Genomic DNA, 16,839 nt, shown 5'->3' on the forward strand with positions numbered 1-16,839 from the left:
CTTCCCGTCTGGGAACCGGGAGGCGACCCCGCCTGGCGCCCCGCGGGACTCCCGCCCGCGCCCCGTTTCTCCCGAGCTGCAGGAAGAGGGGGGAGACCCGGGCGGCCGCCGGAGTCGGGAGCCGGAGGGGCGGGGCCCAGGAGAGCATCTCCTGGGAGCCCCGCGGAGCGGCAAGGGGGCCCAGGGACGCCCCAGACCGCTTGGCAGGGCTCCCTGAGGCGAGTGCACCCCAGTGCGGGTGCTGGCCGGCTCCGCGCGGGGAGGGGCACTCAGGCCCGCCTGCACCCCCGAACCCCAGGGCGGGACCGCCGGCCTCAGGCGCGGGCGGGCAGGGCGCTCAGAGCGCGCCACGCGGCGCGGGGCGGGGTGGCGGGCGGTGGCGGGGCCCGGCGCGGGCGGTGCTGCGCGCTGCTCCTCCCCTCGCCCTCCTCCTCCTGCTCCTCGCCCTCCTGCTCCTTCTCGCAGCCTTTGGGCTTGGCGGCTCCGCGGGCGCTCTCCTTCCCCCCGGCCGCCCGCGGCGATGTTCAACCGCGCCGTGAGCCGGCTGAGCAGGAAGAGGCCGCCGTCAGGTAAGCGGCCCCGGGGCCTGCGGGCGGGATCGGGGGCCCCCGGGGGCTGCGCTTCGTGCTCCGGGCATCGGCTACCCTCCAGCCCGGGCTCGGGTGCGGCTCGGCCAAGCGTCCTGACTGGAGTCCGGCAGCCCGCGCCCCTTCTCCCCGCGCCTCAGCGGTCCGCGCTGCAGCGGGAGCGCAGAGCCCGAGGAGGGCTCCGGCAGGAAAATTGTCTGAAAGAGGAACCGCAGCAGTTTTCTTTTTAGTGAGTGTCTGGGAGTAGAAGGAGAACCAAAACACCCCTAAACTTTGGAGGTAGTGCGGTACCTCGACTCCGAAAGCAGAACGCCGGCGGGGCCCCCTTCTGGAGTTCTCTGCTCCGCGGCCGCGTTGGTGGGAAGGATGCCCGAGCGCGCCGGGAGAAGGCGGGCTGGACCCGGGCATCCGACGGACTGCCTGGCCTGGGCGCTGGGGCCTTCTGCTCTGCACGCGGAGCCCAACTGCCGGGGTGTGAATGTGGGTGAACCACAGGAGGGAGAGGAGGCAAGTCTGTGGTTCGCGCCAGGGAAGCGTGCAAGGTGCAAAGGACTCTGCGTGGCTGGCACATCTGGACCAGCCGGACCCACAACTTGAAACCATGTCCTTGATTACAGTTCTCTTACCCTTTTTGAGCACAATAACAGCCACGACCCGTTGAGTGCTTAATGTGAGCTAGGGCCTGTGTCCACCGCGTTCTGTGACTTCTCCCTTCAACCTTAGGACAACGGTGAGATAGGTGTGGGGGTCACAGAGCAGGAAACTAAAGGCTGGAGCGTTGGGTAACCTGCCCCAAAGCACAGTGGGTGGTGGAGCATGAATCTTTCAAACCCAGGTTTGCCTGACTCTTGAGAGGATTTACTGCCATCTCCCACTCCAAGATCCGAGATCCACTTCTGCCTAGAGCTACAAGTCCGTACCTTCTGGCTTGTTTCCTTTTTTCACCTCACATCATATTTTATGATAAGCATTGTGTTTAAGAGTGTCGACTGGAACCAGATTGTCTGGGTCTGAATCCCCCCTCCACCACAGAGTAACCTCCCTGTGCAGCTAAGGGTCTGCAAAATGGGAATAATAATAGCTACCCCTCCTTCAGCACTTAATTGGAGTGGTCCCCCACCCATCAGATTAAATCATTGTGTTTAATAATTCAGGGCAATCCTAACGAAGTACAGACTTTATAGGGCTACGGTAAAGAGCTTATGTTCTTGGTGTGCACACAGTAAGCACTCGGTTAGTGATCATATAAGCATGTTGATTTGATTCAAAGGATTTCCTTGTGAGTGTTCGTTTTAGCTCTACCCTGCTGCTGTTGGACGTTCACAGGCTTATGGAGCAGTGATCAGAACGTACACTCAGTTAAACTCTTGGTTCCAAATTTGACTCTAATGTTTCCCAATTCAGCAACCTTTGACAAGTTACTTGACCTCTCTGTGCCTCAATTTCAATGGTGGTTGGGAGCAACCACAAAACCCATTGCTGTTGATATGATTGCAACTCAAGGCAACCCCCTGTGTTCCAGAGTAGAATTGCTCCATAGGGTTTTCTTGGCTGTAGTCTTACAGAAGCAGATCCCCAGGTCTTTCTTCCACAGTGCCACTTTGGAACCGTCAACCTTAAGGTTAGTATTGTTGTTGTGTGCCTTTGAGTTGATTCCGACTCATAGCAACCCTATAAGACAGAGCAGAACTGCCCCATAGGGTTTCCTAGGCTGTAATCTTTACCGGATCAGATCAACGGGCCTTTTCTTCTGCAGAGCTGCTGGTGGATTCAAACTGCTGATCTTTTGGTTATCAGCGGAGCACTTAACCATTGTGCCACCAGGGCTCCTCTTTAGGTTAACAGTAGAGTGCAAACCTCTTGTACTACCCAGGGACCTTGCTAAACCATAACCGAAAAACCAAACCCACTGCTGTCGAGTCAATTTCGACTCATAGCGACCCTATAGGACAGAGTAGAACTGCCCCATAGAGCTTCCAAGGAGCGCCTGGTGGATTTGAACCTCCGACCTCTTGGTTAGCAGCTGTAGCACTTAACCACTACGCCACCAGGGTTTCCTGCTAAACCATAAAGTAGCTTGAAATTGGCTGTGGCGAGATATTTATACTGTGGAAACCAGCAAATGCGAAAAATCAAGTTTCTCCAGCCGCCCCCCGCAGGAGAGTTTACCAGCTGCATCAGTTACCCCATCTGTAAAATGGATTTCATAGAGTTGTGAGGACTAAATACACTAACTCATATGAAGCCCCTAGTACAATGCCTGGCACGTGGTTAACTTGTAATAATTGTAAGGGGCTATGATTTCCTCCTTTTCCTGTTAACACTAGAGCCACAGCCCCCCCCCCCCCCCCCCCGCAGAGGTTACTCATTGCTTTGGATCATTTTGGAGTTGAAGTATCTCAAGTAGAATAACGGAATCTTGGGCGCTACACGGTTGTGGGGTGCTATTGCATGTGGCCAGGTTGCACCCCAGAAAGACGGGAGGAAGTTTCAGGGACCTCAGGGAAGTATACTTCTTTCAGGGCATCTCATTTTAAGCCTGATGAAATGTGGGCAGGCCGCTGGTAGAAAGGGCAGGAGCTAAATAGTGCAGAGTGGTGTTAGAGACCTGGACCCTGAGAGCCTCGTTTCCTTAGAATTTTTAGGTTTAAAGTCTGCCCACCAGATGGGAAAAGACAGGGGAGTCCCCCTGGTCATCACCGCCAAGCAGTGGAAATAGTGAAGCCCAGCGAGAAAAGGGGAACCTAGAGATGGAGTTTTGGAGGCCTGGTGGTGCAGTGGTTGAGAGCTCAGCCTGCTAACCCAAAGGTGGGCAGTTTAAACCTTGGAAACCTTATGGGGTAGTTCTACTCCATCTTAGAGGGTTGCTGTGAGTTGGAATGGACTCAGCGGCAACAGGTTTAGAGGTGGAGTTAATGGAAAGTTAGCCAAGCATGGTCCTTGGGTCCCCTCACTCATACGGACCCCTTCCCAGGCTCTCAAGTGATTTTTTTTTTTTGTAATTTTGAGTTGTTTTTCTTAAAGAGAATTCCCCAAATTGCATAAGCTTCAGGCCCTACAAAAGCTGGGTCCCTGATTTGGGTGCTGGCTGCAGCCCTGCCTCCCTGAATACCTTTTCTTTAGCCCTTTGCTGCTTTTCAGCAAAATCCTATTCAAAAGAATGTCCCCAGGTGGGGGGCTCGGAGTTCCTAACCCCTCCTTCCAAGGTTTGAAGTGGAACTCTCTTGTTCTCCTTTCCAAGGTTCCTCAAAGTGTGTTCCACTAACAAAAGCCGTGAGGAGGGGCTTGATAAAATACAGCTTCCTAGTGCTGGCCCTAGACCCACTAATTCATTTTTGGGGACCAGAGGTGGGGAGGGACAGTAGGCTATATTTTCAATAAGTGACCCAAGTGATTCTTAAGCCACTGAAGCGTGAGAACACCTCCCGCCCCCCACAAAGACTGGCATTGTTTGTAACTGGGGTGCTGTCATCTGAAAAACAAAGCCAAAACCACAGACACCCCCCACCAGACTGAGGGGGTGACCCACCAGGGGAATCCCTACACCTGCCAGGCAGGCTGGGCCCCTGCACTGGGCCTTTTATACATTGTCCCATTAAACCCTCGGAACATTTTCAGATTTATGGCTGGGCTTATGTTTTTATTTACAGGTAACAGTCCACATAGCAATTTAATATCTTTGTTTGAACAACCAGCAGCAAGGCAGCCTTGGCGGTTGGGAAAGTTCTCCTAAGGAACGTCACTGGTCCAGGCCTGCCAGCTCTGGGAGTGCAAAGCAGGGCCTGGCCTGCACGGCCAGAGTGCCGGGCGAGAGCGGGCAGCTGACCGACAGGGTTGTACAGTTGTGGTCGGCCTGCCAGCTAGCTGGCTCTCGAACCAGCTCTGAACTGCCAGGAGCAACCTGTAGATGGTGGTGGGCTGAGGTGCATTCTAGAGGCATCTCCTTCCCTGGCTCTTAGATGTTTGGGAACCTAGGCAGGTGCTAGCCTGGCCCATTCCTTGGGCTCCCGGTGAACTGAGTCGTGCCCCTCCTGGGTTGAGTGAGCCTTCTCCCCCTGACACTGGGTTCTGGGAGCTTACTGTTTAAACTGTACTAAGTTTACCCTCACCCATTTCTTCTGCTTCCCCCAGATAGCTCTCGACTTCAGCAGGCGGGTGTGGTGGTGGGGGTAGGGGGGCCCAGGCTGGCCACAGCAGCAGGCCCTGGATAAGAGCTGTCAGGAGGCGTTGGGCGAGTGAAACAGCCCCTGCAGACTTCCGGGGACAAGTTTCCCTTCAAAGCCAGTTCCCAGCTCTCCAGGGCCTTGCCAAGCTGACACTCTTTGCTGGGCACTCAGACCAAACCTGTTGCCATCGAGTTGATTCCGACTCATAGTGACCCTGTGGGACAGAGTAGGACTGCCCCACAGAGTTTCCAAGGCTATAATCTTTACAGAAGCAGACTGCCACATTTTTCTTCTGCACTCTGTAGTACGTTTGAACCACTGACCTTTAGGTTAGCAACCAAGCACTTAACCACAGTGCTATCAGGGCTCCTACTGGGCACCCAAAAGCAAACAAACAAAAAAGCCAAACCCGATGCCATCGAGTCAATTCCGACTCATAGCGACCCTATAGGACAGAGTAGAATTGCCCCATAGGGTTTCCAAGGAGCGGCTGGTAGGACAAACTGCTGACCTTTTGGTTAGCAGCCGAGCTCTTAACCATCGTGCCACCAAGGCACCCAGGGACCTGCAATGCAGCTTGCCTTCCCTCCCACCCAGTTTCTCCTACCCCCTGTGCCTTTGCTCCCAAGGGCACCCCCTCCTTCTGTCACTAAGCCTAGGTTTCTCTGCCCCCAGCAGGTCCTGCCCTTCTAGGCCATACTGCCCCCAACCCTCAGCCACCAGCCGTCTGTCAGTGACTGAAAATCGGCCAGTGGAAACCATATGGGTCACAATGGTCCGATCTGCAACTGATCACGATGATGGCGCAGGACTGGGCGGCATTTTGTTCTGTTGTATGTGGGGTCACCAGGAGTCAGGCAGACTCAATGGCAGCTAACAACGACAATGTCGAGTTGACAGCTTACCTTCTTTCTTCCCTTCCTTCTTTCCTCTCTGCTCCAGCAACGTCAGCATCAACTGTCTTTATCATTTCCTAAGAGAAAGGACACCCGAAATAGTAGATAGACATGACCTCAGGTAAATAACTCTCTACAGTACAGGAGAAGCTGCCAGTGGCTGGTGCTTCCAGGGAGGAGCACTGGGTAGCTGAAGGGCAGGGGTGAGCAGAAGACCTATTTCACTCTGCTTCTTTTTGTATCTCTGAATTTTGTACCACATGATAGAATTCTCACCTTTCATGCAGGAGACCCGGGTTCAATTCCCGGCCAGTGCACCTCAAGTGCAGCCATCACCCATCTGTCAGTGGAGGCGTTCATGTTGCTATGTTGCTGAACATGTTTCCGTGGAGCATCCACACTAAGACTAGGAAGAAAGGCCAGGCACTCTACTTCCAAAAATCAGCCAGTGAAAAACCCTATGGATCACAGTGATTGGATCCCATTGTGCATGGGGTCGCCATGAATGAGGGACCAACTCTACTGCAGCTAACAACAACAGATAAATACAATTTTCCATTCCAAGGGGGGGAGAAAAACAACAACAACCAAGACTGTCATTACCCTGGTAGCATAGTGGTTAAGTGCTATGGCTCCTAACCAAAAGGTTGGCAGTTCAAATCCACCAGGCGCTCCTTGGAAACTCTATGTGGCAGTTCTACTCTGTCCTCTAGGGTCGCTATGAGTTGGAATCCACTCGACGGCAGTGAGTTGGGTCATTACCCTATCAACAAAAGTCACTTGGTAAATATTTCCTTATCCTTATTCTCATTTCTTCATGGACCATTGGAGAAAATTTCATGGCAGCTGTGACATTGCGGGCAGATGGCCATCAGGGAACTCCCGGGTTCCTCTTCTCAATTAATTTTAAGTTCTATTTCCTTTCATTTCTTGCATCTTTTACTACCCTTCCCTCCCCAGACTTTGAAGCCAGACAATCTCGGGTTGAGTCCCAGCTCATCCACTTCCTTGTTTGTACCTTTGGGCAAGTTATTTAAATCCCCTGTGCTTCAGATTCTGCATTTGTAAAATTGGGCCAATGATGGAACCAACTTCCAAGAGTTGTGAAGTTTAGATGGAATACAGCCTGTTCTCTGTAAATGTCCGCTATTTTTATTGCCTGTCATCACCCTCCCTGGCCCTGAGTCTCCTAGCCCAGTGCCAACACAAAAACACTTATCAATAACCCACTGCGGTCAAGTCGACTCCAACTCAGCGACCCTGTAGGGCAGAGTAGAATTTCCCCATAGGGTTTCCAAGGAGCACCTGGTATATTCGAGCTGCCAACCTTTTGGTTAGCAGCTGTAGCTCTTAACCACTACACCACCAGGGTTTCCACACTTATCAATGGAAATACATAAATATGTGCCAGACACTCTATGACCTGAGGGAGACACAGCCCTTGGTCTCAAAGACAGCACTGTCTACCTGACTGATATTGGAGGGGAAAAGTCACTTATTTTGTCTCAAGGCAGGGGCTGGGGAGGATGAAGCAGGGTAGGAGGAGTCTGAGGGCATGTTTATTCGTGAGGGTCAGGCCCCAGAGGAAACCGGGGGCTTCTGGGGGCGTGAAGACAATCAATGCAGGGTCTTCGTTTTCACCCTCAGGACAGGCTTCCGGGCAATTTTATTTTTTCTGCCTTTGTCTAGAGAGTGAGAATTCTAAGGAGGCTATGAATACGGCAGCCTTACTTCCTTCCCTCTGGTAGAAACTGGAAACCAGTGACCATCTGGTGTTTGGTTCACTAAAAGAGGACGTTGAGGCTTGTTTTTCCTTTGGACCCAAGGGTGCCTGGGAGCCCCGTAGCCCCCTGCCTTTCTCCAACCAGGCGACTTTGAAGAGGCAGCAGTGTGTTTGCTTTGCGTGGAGCTTGCAGGTGGATCCCAGAGCATGGAACGTAAGGGGGTGTCCTCAGCCAAGCAGCGCGAGGCAGGGCTGCGGGGATCATCCTGGGCAGACGCAGGAGAGGTGTATGGGCCACCTTTGGAAGCGTGCCACGAGCACTTACTTTGAGGCCCCTGACCTCTGTGAAACAATGCCACACGATACCCTTTCTGAGCTGAGCAACTTTCTGTAACCTGTTTTCCTGCTCTTGTCTTTGATGTTTGCTATTAGTACTATTTTAATTTTTATTATTTTTTTGCTAACTGCAGTTCACCCAAATCAACCCACCAGGGGAATTGCATGCCTGCAGGGTAGTTATTCTCAGAAGCTAGATCCTGGAGCAGATAAACACTTAAGTACTATTTAGATAGAGTGTTTCCATGACCCAGTTTGACTCATCAGTTGTAACAAACTGACTCTGCTTCTGAGTTGGGAAGACTTTGATTTTTCTTTGTTAAATGCAGTGCTGTGGATATGGTATTGGCGATTCCTATGGATAGATAAAACTTTTAAGTTTTGTGGGCTGTGCTCTTTCTCTTGGCGTAGTGGTTAAGTGCTTCGGCTGCTAACTGAGGGGTCGGCAGTTCGAATCTGCCAGGCGCTCCTTGGAAACCCTGTGGGGCAGTTCTACTCTGTCCTGTAGGGTCACAATGAGTCAGAATCAACTTGATGGCACTGCGTTTGGTTTTGGTTTTTTTTGGCTCTTTCTCTGGGACGTCTCTGAAAAGCAGAGCATTTTAAACCACTTTAGAATTTAGGGTTAACATAGGTTTCTGTCTTTTCCTCGTCTTGAATGTCTAGTTTGTTTTAATTTTCTGTGCACTTTGAATATATTTAGGACATACCCTTTTAGGATGTTGGTTCACTTTGTTGAGGAAGCTGGATATTGTGGTGGTGATGTTGTTGTGTGCCATCCAGTCATTTCTGACTCATTGTGACACTATAGGACAGAGCAGAACTGCCCCATAGGGTTTCAGGGTTTCCTGGGCTGTAAATCTTTACAGGAAGAGATCACCAGGTCTTTTCTCCAAGCAGGGTGGCTGGTGGGTTCAAACCACTGACCTTTTGTTTAGCAGCTGAGTCTTTAACCACGTTAACCCTTTGTGGTCAAGTCAATTCCAACTTATAGCAACCCTATGGAACAGAGTAGAACCTCCCCATAGGGTTCCCAGGGAGCGGCTGGTGGATTCGAACTGCTGACCTTTTGATTAGCGGCCGAGCTCTTAACCACTGTGCCACCAGGGCTCCTTAACTACATTACCAGAATCTTATTTGGCTTGGGGAAATTGTCTATGCCTGATCATTACATAGCCCTTCCTGCAGACTTTTAGCTTTAAGCACTCAGATGCCTTTTCAGTATGGATTTCCGAGGGACGAAGGTCTGGAGAAGGTCTCTGTTAGCTATGACATCACAGCATCTATAAATAGTGCATGACGCAGTTTGCCTCGAGGAACCAGCCCCAGCCATCTGCCCTGCGATGCTACGCCTGCCTTTGAAATAATGGCTCCTTCTGGACTCAGAAACCACGTGGAACGGCAGGAAAGTCTCTGGAAAATGTCTGTGTGTTGTGTTTGCGTGCTAAATGATTCCGCCGCAGTCTAATGTGACTTTTGTTTCTGGATGGAATTGGACTCTTACTCAGTTTTCTTGGTCTTCTCCCCACCACGTGATTTTATCAGTCTCTTCAAGGTGGCCATGCTCTGGCTTCTTTGAGTGGGAAGACGAGCAGACACTGGAAATAAAAATGGCAGTAGAGCCTCATGGTTCAGAGCATGGACTCTGGAGCCAGACTGCCTGGGCTTGGACCATGACTCCCTATTTCTTAGCTGCAAGAGACTGTGCCCTAGTTTCCACATCTGTAAAGTGGGGATGATATTAACCATATCAAAAGGTTATTTTGTGGGAATTGAATGACTTAATACATACAAAATGCTTGGAGAAGTACTCCATTAGCCCATTGCAGCCAAGTCGATTTTGGCTCGTAGCGACCCTAGGCTGATAACTGGACCAATAAGTAACAGCATGATAAATGGAAAAAACACAGAAGTTGTCAAGGGATTTCATTTTACTTGGATCCACAATCAACAACCATGCAAGCAGCAATCAAGAAATCAAATGACATATTGCACTGGGCAAGTCTGCTGCAAAAGACTTCATTAAAGTGTTAAAATGCAAAGACTTCTCCTTGAAGACTAAGGTTCCTTGACCCAAGCCATGGCATTTTCAGTTGCCTCATATGCATGTGAATACTGGATAATGAATAAGGAAGACTGAGGAAGAATTGAAGCCTTTGAATTATGGTGTTGGTGAAGGATATTGAATATACCATAGACTGCCAGAAGAACAAACAGATCTGTTTCTGAAGAAGTACAGCCAGAATGCTCCTTAGAAGCCAGGATGGCAAGACTTCGTCTCATGGTACTTGGGACATGTTATCAGGAGGGACCAGTCCCTGGAGAAGGACATCATGCTTGGTAAAGCAGAGGGTCAGCGAAAAAGAGGAGGACCCTCAAGGGGACAGATTGATACAGTGGCCGCAACAATGGGGTCTATCATAGCAATGGTTGTGAGGACGGCACAGGACTGGGCAGTGTTTCGTTCTGTTGTACATAGGGTTGCTATGAGTGGGAACAGATTCTACAGCACCTAACAACAATCTTTTTTTTTTTTTTTTAATTTATTTTGGTGTCGTTAAGAATATACACAGCAAAGCACACAACAATTCAAGAGTTTCTACAAGTACCATTTAGTGACTTTGATTATATTCTTTGAGTTGTGCAACTAACCATTCTCACTCCCCCTTCTTTTTTGTCTTGTTCCTCCTCCATTAACATAAATTCACTGCCCCCTCAAGGTTCCTATCTAATCTTTCAAGTTGCTATTGTCAATATGATCCCATATAGATAGTTCTTATACGAATATGATGCTCAAGACAGGCATTTTTTTACTAGTTAAGCTAAACCATTGTTCGGTTTAAGATTTAAAGATTATCTCAGGGCTATTGTTTCGGAGGCCCATCCAGTCTTCATGGCTCTAGGATCCTGGAATCCATGAGAATTTGCAATTATGTTCTGCATTTTCCTCCTTTAATCAGGATTCTATAGAATCTTTGATCAAAACGTTTGGTAATGGTAGCGGGCACCATCCAGTTCTTCTGGTCTCAGGGCAAAGGAGGCAGTTGTTCATGGAGACAGTAGCCACACATTCCATTGCCTCCTTCTGTACCTGAGCTCCTTCTTCCTCTGTTGCTCCAGGCGAATAGAGACCAATTGTTGTACCTTGGATGGCTGCTTGCAAGCCTTTAAGATCCCAGGCCCTATGCAGTGAACTAGGAGATAGAACAGAAGCACTAAACAAGTTATTAGGCCAATTAACTGGGATGTCCCATGAAACCATGACCCTAAACCTCCTAACCAAGAAGCCAAGTCCCATGAGGATTTGGGTTGTACATCAGCAGCCTCAGCAGCTACTCTTTTTTTTTTTTTTTGGTCGAGCAACAACAATCTTTATAGAAGCAACTGCCACATCTTTCTTCTACCAAGAAGCTGATGGGTTTGACCTGCTGACCTTTCTGTTAGTAGTTGAGCACTTAACCACTACACCACCAGGGCTCCTGGAGCAGTACCCAACACATCATAGATTTGTAAGTGTTAACTATTATTATCAGCTCCTGAATAATGAATCTGAAGATAAATTTATTGAAAAATAAGCACTGCTCATGCAAAAATTTGAAGATCAAAAATGCTTGAAAGGGCCTAGGAGATTTTTTTTTTTTTTCCTCCCATTGGGAAAATTTTTGACAGTTGGACTCAAACAAAAGAAAACATAAACAGAGCAGGACAAAATGGAGACCAACAAATGTGATCACAAACAACTCCTTACTAGCCAGAAAGATCTTAAAGTGGCTAGAAAAATATAATTAATATTTTTTCCACTTTGCATTCCAAACTTGCTTTCTTGCATAATCCATTTAAAATGGAAACTTTTATCAATGAAAAAAGGGGGGTGGGCATTGGAGCTATGTGGCCGCAAGTGCCATGAGTTGGGAGGAATCACTGGATGCGGTGAAATCTTGGCTTTGTTTTTGTCGTTAGTTCAGAAGCAAATCTGCTTGCTATCGAGAAAGGTTGTTATTTCTCCTGTACATTCCTGAACTGACTATAACATCTAAAGTGGGCTGAGATGGCTGGGATGCATCAGAAAATGGCAGCAGTATCCTGAGCAAGGGACCCTGGGTACTGGCAATGCCCCAAGTTAAAGGATGGTGTCCAAGCAGGGCCAAATGAAGCAAACCTCTGCTCAGGCTCATCGGAGCTCTGGGAAGGTGACTTGGAAAAGAGAGACACCACTGAGTGAATGGAATTTGCAAATGATGCACCATCAAGATCTATCTAAATGGATAGCAATCAGAAAGCCTCTCCCCTTCCACCCAAAAAGCAAAAAAAAAAAAAAAAATGGCCAGAAGCCTTAATCAAAGTTGAAAGACAAGAAGTCTTGGAAAAATCCAATATTTCTAGGAAAAGTGAAACCACTTGACAGGCACACGGTGGCCAGGAGAACCCTATGGAGGGGACTGCTGGGAGCAGAAGGTGGGCAAAAGGGCGCCAGGGAATTGTTCTTTATCTAAGGCCCCAGAGCCAGGAAACCAGGTAACCAGACTTTTTTTTTAAACCATGGCTACTGAGAGTAGCTGCACCTTGGTGTACTTGCCAAGACATCCCTGAAAATTCCAAGCTCTTCCATGATAGTGGCAGTGGGAAGGGTATTTCATTGCATTTGGTGCAAGGGAGATGGTAGCCCAGGGGAGTGAATGGAAGGGCCCACCAGTTTTCTGACTATGTTCTGAGGAGCCCTGGGTTCCATGACTGTGGTTCCGGTGGGCGCAGTTGCCCTCACACATGGGTCCCACCTGGTGATTCTACCCTGTGATTCTATCCCTGTGGTTCCTTAGCTGGGTTACACCTTGGACAGGACATTACATCCTGTGGGCCTTTGTTTCCCAGTCTCTAAAAGAAGGGGATTGTGGTGGTTCAGTGATAGAATTCTCGTGTTTCATGTGGGAGACCCAGGTTCAATTCCTGGCTAGTGCACCTCACGAGCAGCCACTGTTTGTCAGTGGAGGGTTGCATGATGCTATGATGCGAAATAGGTATCAATGGTGTTTCCAGACTAAGGCAGACTAGGGAGAAGGGTCTGGCAATCTACTTCCAGAAATCAGCCAGTGAAAATCCTGTGGATCACACTGGTCCTATCTGCACCCGATTATGGGGATGGCGCAGGACTGGGCAGCGTTTTGTTCCGATGTGTGTGGGGTCGCCATGAGTCAGCAACTCGATGGCAGCTAACAATAACAACAGACCAGCTCAGTGGAGTTCACATATTTTTGAGTTGTAAAACTTTCTGTTCAAATGAAAGCCAGTCCAGCAACCTAATATACAAAAAAGATTAGAATATAAAATAAAGGGGAGGGAGCAATTGCCTAACACTGGGGCCAGCTGACTTAACTGTCAGTTAACCAGGAGCTCTGGCTACTAGGAACACTGACGGCTAAGTGAGGATTCACCACATATATTTATTTGCAAGACAGCATGGCAGTGAAAGCCCAGTGTGGCTTGGTTTATTACTGAAAAGAATGTCGAGAGTTTTGGAGCGATTTCAGACCAAGGTTGAAAACTCATGGCCAAAGTAGTTCTGCAATGGCAAGAGAAATTTGTGGCAGCTTAAGATTGTGGAATATCAAACTCGTGTCTCTGCGTTTATTTACTTAAGAGAAGGCCTGCGAGTGGAATGGAATAAACTGTCTCACTGTATGCTCTGCTTACAGAAGAGAAGAATAAATTAGTGCGATGCTCACAGGAATGAACTCTGTTGCAGAAATTTCTAAATAATCATGATGTTTTAATTTGATTTATGCGTTGTTGGGGAGCAGCTCCATGTTCAGAAGCTTGCTGCTCCAGCATTTACAAAGAAAGCAGGGAACTAATTTAATAACCAGGAACTGAAGATTCACTTTAGAGAAGTGTCGGGTCCATCTGGTGGTGCGCTCGAGTGGGTTTGCTTCTCGATTAGAAGAATGGATGCATCCTAAGTAATTCTCATGTGTATTCCATCTCCAGTGCATATTAAAACCCAGCCTCCACTGTGTTTATGGCGTCTGCTTCATTTAGCCCATCAACCCATGAATGCCTAAAATCCAGGTGGTTTCCTCCTTGCCGGGAGATAGGGTCTCTTAAGTAGTTAAGAGATTAATGCATGAGTTGACTCCTAATAGAATATCAGAGAAGCTCAATTACTATTAAGTCCAGTGTGTTCTGATACAAATTTTCTGAAAAATTTTAGCTCTGTGATTCCAGCTGTTTGCAGCAATTAATATTCATAAGACTTGTCATTTATCCTTTTAAAGTGATTTCCTGATCATGGATCAATACATTTCTGCTGATTTCTTTTTTTTTTTTTTTAATTTCTTTATTAGAAGTTTATTTTCTCCTGGATTCAAACTTGTCCTTACAGAAACACATCTCTGCCTTTGGGGAGAAAAAAGTCAACGGGGAAAGTGTTAGGTGTAAAATTAGTAGTTCCCTTGACGGATCTTTTTTTTTTTTTTTTTTTAAGGAAAGAAAGAGAGGAACTGATGTTTGTGGGGAGTCTGCTGGGAGCCACGTCTACCACTAGGTGCCTGAGGGCTTCCTCTTTTAATCCTTAGGATACCCCAAGAGTTAGGGGGTTATCTTCATTTTTACACACAAGAATTTTGCCCTGGGTCAGTCACACGGTTCAAATTGGCCTTACCGGGTTTTGAACCTGGTCCTGTCTTGAAGTGATGTTGCATGCTTTTTCCCTGACATAAGGAAGGGCCCAAACTCCGTAGAAGGAAGGATGTCTACGTGACCACTTCCTCCTTTAGGCAAGTAGCCAAGCCGTTAGTTGGAGTTCCTCTCTCCCCTTTCCTTTCCTCAAGAGGTTTTTTAAGTGCCTTGAGTAAGGAGGGCATCATTCATTCACTCTACACCCCAAACCCATTGCTGTCAAGTTGATTCTGACTCATACGGTGCCAAAAAAACTCTGTCATCAAGATGTTCGTATTGGGTGCCGTCAGGTCGATTCTGACTCATAGCGACCCCATGTGACAGAGTAGAATTGCCCCATAGTGTTTTCTAGGCTGTAATCTTTTTTTTTTTTAATTGTGCTTTAAGTGAAAGTTTACAGCTCAAGTTAGTTTCTCATACAAACGTTTATACGTTTATACACGTATTGTTATGTGACCCTAGTTGCTATCCCTACAGTGTGACAGCACACTCCTCCTTTCCATCCCAGATTTTCTGTGTCCATTCAACCAGCTCCTGTCCCTTTCTGGCTTCTTATCCCACCTCCGGACAGGAGCTGCCATTTAGTTTCATGTGCTAAGAAGCACACTCTTCACGAGTATTATTTTATGTTTTATAGTCCTGTCTAATCTTTGTCTGAAGAGTTGGTTTCGGGAATGGTTTTAGTTCTGGGTTAACAGAGAGTCCGGGGGCCATGTCTTCTGGGGTTCCTCTAGTCTCAGACCATTAAGTCTGGTCTTTTTATGTTAATTTGAGTTCTGCACCCCACTTTTCTCTTGCTCTGTCAGGGACTCTCTGTTGCATTCCCTGTTGGGGTGTTCATTGTTGGTGGCCAGGCCCCATCTAGTTCTTCTGGTCTCAGGTTGATGGAGTCTCTGGTTTATGTGGCCCTTTTGTCTCTTGGCTGATATTTTCCTTGCGTCTTTGGTGTTCTTCGTTCTCCTTTGCCCCAGGTGAGTTGGGACCAGCTGATGTATCTTAGATGGCTGCTTGCAAGCCTAGGCTGTAATCTTTATGGGAGCAGATTACCAGGCTTTTCTCTCACTCAGATGCTGGGTGGGTTTGAACCTCCAACCTCTCAGCAGTCGACTGCTTAACTGTTGCACCACCAGGACTCCTTGTCATCAAGATAAATGGTATTTAATGCAATATTTTAAGAAAATATTGAATGCAAAAACACACAGGATGAACAAAATTTCAGAATTTTAAATCAAGACAAGATCAACAATGATGGTGGTGCCGAATGGCACTGGAGCCTGAGGCGAAAGGGAAAGATCAGTAGTACCCATCTCATCTTTGTTTAAAATTCTAGTGTTTTGTTCGTCCCAACATGGATTTTTTTGTCTCTAATTTTGATTTTTTTTTGAAATATTGGGGAGGGGGAAACGTCATTTATCTTGATGCCTGAGTTTATTTGGCAATCCCCTTAAGTTTTGCACCTGCAGTGAGTACCTCACCTGCCTCATCCTAGTCCTGGTCCTGCTCCACACTTTGATTTATGCTCCAGGCAGCAAGCTAGGTGCTGGAGGTGCAAGATGAACAAACACAGGATAATGGCAGTCAGTGATGCAAATGGAACACAGGAAGATTATTATAAGACTGTGAATTGTATATGATGGTAACCTTGGCGAAGCGGTCCCTGTGGAGCCTAGGTTCCCTGGGAGGGGGCTTGAGCGGAACTTGAGGCTGCCTGGGAGTTGGCCTGTGGATACATGGTTAGGGTGAATGGATGGAGTGTGTCAAGGAAATGACAAGTCCCTTCATTGCTCTGAGCCTCAGTTTTCCTCATCTGTAAAATGGAGGCAATAGTAGTGCCTACCACATAGGGTTGTCATGAGGACTAGCACGAGTGAGTTGTGTTAAACACCTAAAAGGGAGCCTGGTACGTAGACCGCGAGCCACGATGGCAATGCCGATGGTGACCATTGTATATAGGGTTTTTACATGGCAGTGTCTTTGGACCACATACCCAGTCTAAACTTTGTTTCGCAGACATCCACGACCGGGATGGGAGTTCCAGCAGCAGCCACCAGAACCTCAAAAGCACGACCAAGTGGGCAACCTCCCTGGAGAATCTGCTTGAAGACCCAGAAGGCGTGAAAAGATTTAGGGTTTGCCTTTTCATTGTTGATCGGGATTGATGCAAAACGTGAAGAGGTTTAGCTGAGTGTGGGGGGAGGGATCGGGCCAGTTTTTAACACCGTTTGTCCCACTTTGAGGTCCCTGGGTGGCACACATGGTTTGCACTCAACTACTAACCTAAAGGTGGGTAGTTCAAATCCACCCAGCAGCACCGTGGAAGAAAGGCCTGGCAATCTGCTTCTGTAAAGATTACAGCCGAGAAAACCCTATGGAACAGTTCTATTCTGTAACACATGGGGTCGCCATGAGTCGGAATTGACTCGATGGCAGCAGGTTCGGTCCCCCCTTGAGAGCAAGGA

General features: G+C 48.2%; 1 protein-coding gene across 1 annotated transcript in view; it reads left to right on the forward strand.

The window, feature by feature from the left end:
• Positions 1-435: 435 nt before the first annotated feature.
• Positions 436-16,839, forward strand: part of RGS10 (regulator of G protein signaling 10) — a 51,466-nt gene continuing 35,062 nt past the window's right edge. The window contains exons 1-2 of the mRNA XM_010601222.3: positions 436-569; positions 16,391-16,509. Coding sequence (XP_010599524.1) covers positions 521-569; positions 16,391-16,509 — 168 coding nt within the window. The 5' untranslated portion in view covers positions 436-520. The remainder of the gene's footprint in view (positions 570-16,390; positions 16,510-16,839) is intronic.

This window comes from Loxodonta africana, chromosome 16, assembly GCF_030014295.1.
Source record: "Loxodonta africana isolate mLoxAfr1 chromosome 16, mLoxAfr1.hap2, whole genome shotgun sequence".
In the NCBI taxonomy this organism is placed as follows: Eukaryota; Metazoa; Chordata; class Mammalia; order Proboscidea; family Elephantidae; genus Loxodonta; species Loxodonta africana.